Raw genomic sequence first — 4573 nt, 5'->3', positions numbered from 1 at the left:
AAGTTCCCGGTGAAGTGGTCTCCTCCTGAAGTTCTCCACTACAGTAAATACAGCAGCAAATCTGACATCTGGTCCTTCGGTGAGGAACTTCACCATCCACTCGCTCTAATTAGGACTGAAAGTATAGAAATACCAGAGCCAGCAATTCCTGTAACAGCAGCACCAGTAATAATAATAATAATAGCAGTAAGCTTCTGTAACAGATAATGATACTTTTTAATACTTTATTGTCATTAATTACATTTATTAATTAGTTCCTTATTGGGTTTGTAACTGCCAATTCATACTGTTTTTACTGTTGTAGGTACAACTCAGTTACAAGCATAAATGCATAAAAATACACAAACAGAAATGTACTCACTGAGTAAAAACAGGTCGGAGTTATGTTTAAGTTCTTAAATATGAAACTATTTGTAACTTTTAAGGTTTAAAATGACTGAAAACTAAAGCAGATTTTAACGTATTCTGAGTCAGTGTCTGAAACCTCCTCCCCCTCCCACATCTTTCATTGGGGCCATTTTTAAAAAAATGTTGTCCTAGTAGATGTGATTTTACGACTCATCCTTCTACCTTTAGGCTTTTAGATTCAGGATCTGAATAAATACAAATCAGAAAAACCAAACTCAATGGAGCTTTTGTAGACAAATATGTGTCATAAGCTTAAGATAAATAAAAATTAGGATACCAAAGGTTAAAAATATATGCATAACTTTTTGTTTTATTTTTTCAAAAATGATGAATTATTATATTTTTTGTGCTCTTAACTGAATAATTATTGAATTATATGAATCAGTATTTTGTACAAGAATTCAAGAATAACGATTTTCGATACGATAACAGTGAGTAAACTGGATATGAACGTTTGTTCCAAATAAAGTAAAAATATAATCTCTTCGTCAGTGACCACTACGGGGCGCCAAAGCTTTATGGGGGGTCACAAGGCCTTCTGGATTTTCAGGCATTTAAGAAAACTAAATGAAGATTTACACAGTAGGCCTATATCTCAGCAATTTGTCAGAAAAGAAGTCTGGATGATTGTTAAAAATTATTTAAAAAATACATAATACAGACAGATTGTATAAAAAGTTCTCTAAAACAGCAAATAATCTGTTCACAATTCATCCAAATCTCTCGTTTAACACAAACTCCTTGCAGAGTTCAGTTTGGGTTCATTGTACAGTTTCAAATATAATATGAAATATCCATAAAATAAATCACTGAGTCAGTTTAATAAACTAATTCCCCTAAGGAAAGAGGTTGGAAATACAACTTATATGTTGTATTAATGTTTATATGTCTCTGTGTGTTGTCAGGTGTGTTGATGTGGGAGATCTACTCGGAGGGTCGGACTCCGTTTGAAAACCGCACCAACTTGGACGTGGTCAACGACATCACCAGAGGAGTCCGACTGTACCGACCACACCGCGCCTCACAGCCACTGTACGCCATCATGTACCGCTGCTGGCACGAGGTACTCACTGAACCTTTCACTCATTCAGTGTTTTTATTTCAGCTATAAAATGTCAGGGAAGGAACTGAAGTTTTCACACTTTGACAAAAATGTCTAATCACAAGGGCTACTTACGTCTACTTTCAGCCACATTTAATGGTCTTCCTCTGCACACTGAGTTGCTCAGTTGATATGGAGATGGTTTAGTTGTTTTTAGGGCTATAGACGACTCAGAATCTTCAATAAGAACATTCGACTATTCTTTCATTCATAAAAATCGAATTCTAAAAAAAGTACCGTAAAGTAATTTTTTCATTTTTGTTCACCAGAACGCAGCGGAAGGTGTCTTTGCAAAATGTTATATTAACATGTTGAATTTTTATGACCTTCTGTTAATCACTCTCGTTCTTCTTCTTCTTCGTGGTGGTGTAGAGGGCTCAGGGTCGGCCGTCTTTCTCAGAGCTACTGGAGGAAATCAGAAAACTGGCAGAAAATCCGGATTAACACACACACACACACTCACACAAACGTGCTGATTTTCAAACTGTTTTTACTCAGGAATGTACACAGATTGTATTTTTTATGTAAATAAATATTTTTTCATTAAAACCTTATCACAGATGTTCCTTTAACTGATGCTTTGATGGTTTGAATTGATTTTTATCTTCAAACAAAACAACCAAAACATACATGTAAAAATGTGATGTAAATTTAAAGATCCTTTGTTTTACGTTGGTCTTCATACACTTCTCAAATAACATTGAGTTGTAATATTATGTCTGTGAAGTTAATATTGCACATTTCAAACTCTTATTTGTTTAATGTTTGTATTTATGCATTACTCATGAGATACGATGTCATAATTATGACAAGAATGTCATTAATAATGAAAACAAACTTTAACTTAATGGTGGATTTAATTTAAATTAAATACAGTTAATTAGATGGACAAAATATTAGAAACACTTCTATAAATATAGTGTCATACAGTCATTCACAGAGACTGGGTGTTAAGCTAAATACATTTATTTTGTTTCATTTGTAAAGTATATTAAATGTGTATATTGTTTTACTGATAAGGTTAAAAACAAACCTTAAGTTTTCCTAAATCTGTCTGTTTGTTTGACTGAGAGAAACCTCAATGTCTTTTTTGTTTCATTTATAAAGTATTTAAATGTGTGTTGTTTTACTGGTGATAAAGTTGTGATTTATTAAATGTATATCTCTTCAAAATGGCTCCTTTACCTGTTCAACAAGGTATGATGTGATGCAGAAACAGCCGTAAAAATGGTCAGAAACGTTCATTTCATGCACAAATTTGTTCTTCTCACTGTGAATTGGGTAATAACAATAAAGTGGCATCAGCATTTTTCTCAACATAAACTGACCTCCATGAAGGATTTGTTGACTGTATTAGTATTAGCCAGGTGGATCTAAAGTGGAGACTTTACCTGTAAATGAGACCGCCAGTGTAACCTGTAGTAGTAGTTCACTAGAAATCACAGCAGGTGGCGGTAGAGAGCCTCAGTGAGCTTTTTAAGGGAGCTGTTAGAGATGTTAGTTTGTGTTGGATGAAAGGTTGTTGTTTTTTAAGCTTCAGTTGTATATGTGCATGGCTGTAATCATTATAAATCAATATATAATCAATTAAAGCTGCAAAAAGTTTCTTAAAGAAATAATTAGGGAAGCTCAGTGGTTCCCAACCTTTTCAGAGTAAACTAAGTAATGTATTTTAGGGATATTTCATATTATATTCAGTTCATAACAATAACTGATAACTGCAGGAAGTTTGTGTCAAACTAGCGATTTGGATGAACTTTGAGCAGATTATTTGTTTTTCTGATAATTGTAGGAACTTTTTACATAATTCTCTGGCTGTATTGTATCTTTTATGTAATCATACATATTTAATATAATAATAATAATTAATATATAATAATATAATATATAATACAACAGAAATGGTATGTATTAATAGATTTTAATTTGTGTAGAAATGTCAATATAATAATATAATTATAATAATAATTTTATATATATATCTGAACATTTATCTTCAAACTGTTGTACATTCAAACATTTAAATAAACTATTAACTTTATGTAAACTCTTTGATATTCTGCGTTTAAATTAACACTTAACATGTTTTTTTGTGTTTAATTATTTTTATTTTTTTTGTCTTTATGCATAGTTTTGTCATATTATTTATTTATTTATTATTATTACCCCAGGGAAGACCAGCTGTGTTTTTAGACCAAGTAACAAACAAACCGCTTTATACTGAAAACCTGAATTTGTTGGCCGAATCTTTTTCAGTTAAAAATAAAAATAAAGATTCCACAGTGACGTACCAGAGTTCTGAACGAACAGAACGTGCTGACGTAACGTTCTATCGCTGCCCGGAGCATGGCGGGGGGCGTTACCGTGGCAACGTGTTCGTTGGGTGACAGCTCTCCGGTGACTGTGAGACACACACACACACGAAACGTTACTCCGGTGTTTACGTTGATAACGGAAGCTCACCGATTTAAGCGATTAAGGAATTCACCTGTAAGGTCAGTGTGTGTGTGTGTGTGTGTGTGTGTGGGTGTGTGAACTTTACGTTGCTGTTTATGTTTTGTTGTATCACTTTAATATCTCTTTTTAATCTCTAATAACACTGTAAGTTCAACATTCATAATGTCCCTGTAATGTAAGTTTATATTGATCTCAACTGACTCTTCATATCATAAGTTAGATTGTTATTTTGACAGATATTGCGATATGATTATAGTGTGGAATCATTTTTGCATCACAAATTACATTTGTTTTTTTATGAAAAAAATACTGAAATCATGATAATGTGAAATGTTTTTGGAGTTTGTACCAAACAAACATGTTTCATTAAATCTTAAAAACATTATTGGTAGCTACGCTTTGCATATTGCACTTTATTTTAAGAATATTTAAATTATTTATGCAGCCCTAAACATTAACATTCCCATATGTAATACATAAAAATATATCCACTCACTAATTATTAATTATAAATGATTACAGAATAAACTATAGATTTCTTTTTCTTTTTTCTTTTTTAATTAATTGTCATTTTAATTTTGAATTCTGTTGCTTGTCCGTCTTTTC

General features: G+C 32.2%; 1 protein-coding gene across 1 annotated transcript in view; it reads left to right on the top strand.

The window, feature by feature from the left end:
• The window catches only part of txk (TXK tyrosine kinase), a gene marked incomplete in the record, with an annotated part of 11961 nt that extends 9159 nt beyond the window's left edge, over positions 1-2802 (top strand). The window contains 3 exon segments of the mRNA XM_035675384.1: positions 1-79; positions 1314-1471; positions 1883-2802. Of these exon segments, the coding sequence (XP_035531277.1) occupies positions 1-79; positions 1314-1471; positions 1883-1954 (309 nt within the window).
• Positions 2803-4573: the final 1771 nt, after the last annotated feature.

The sequence above is a fragment of the Morone saxatilis genome, unplaced genomic scaffold (genome assembly GCF_004916995.1).
Source record: "Morone saxatilis isolate NCDOM2014 unplaced genomic scaffold, NCSU_SB_2.0 Contig4, whole genome shotgun sequence".
In the NCBI taxonomy this organism is placed as follows: domain Eukaryota; kingdom Metazoa; phylum Chordata; class Actinopteri; family Moronidae; genus Morone; species Morone saxatilis.
The sequence above is the reverse complement of the archived record's forward strand: the minus strand, read 5'-3'. Positions and strand labels throughout refer to the sequence as shown.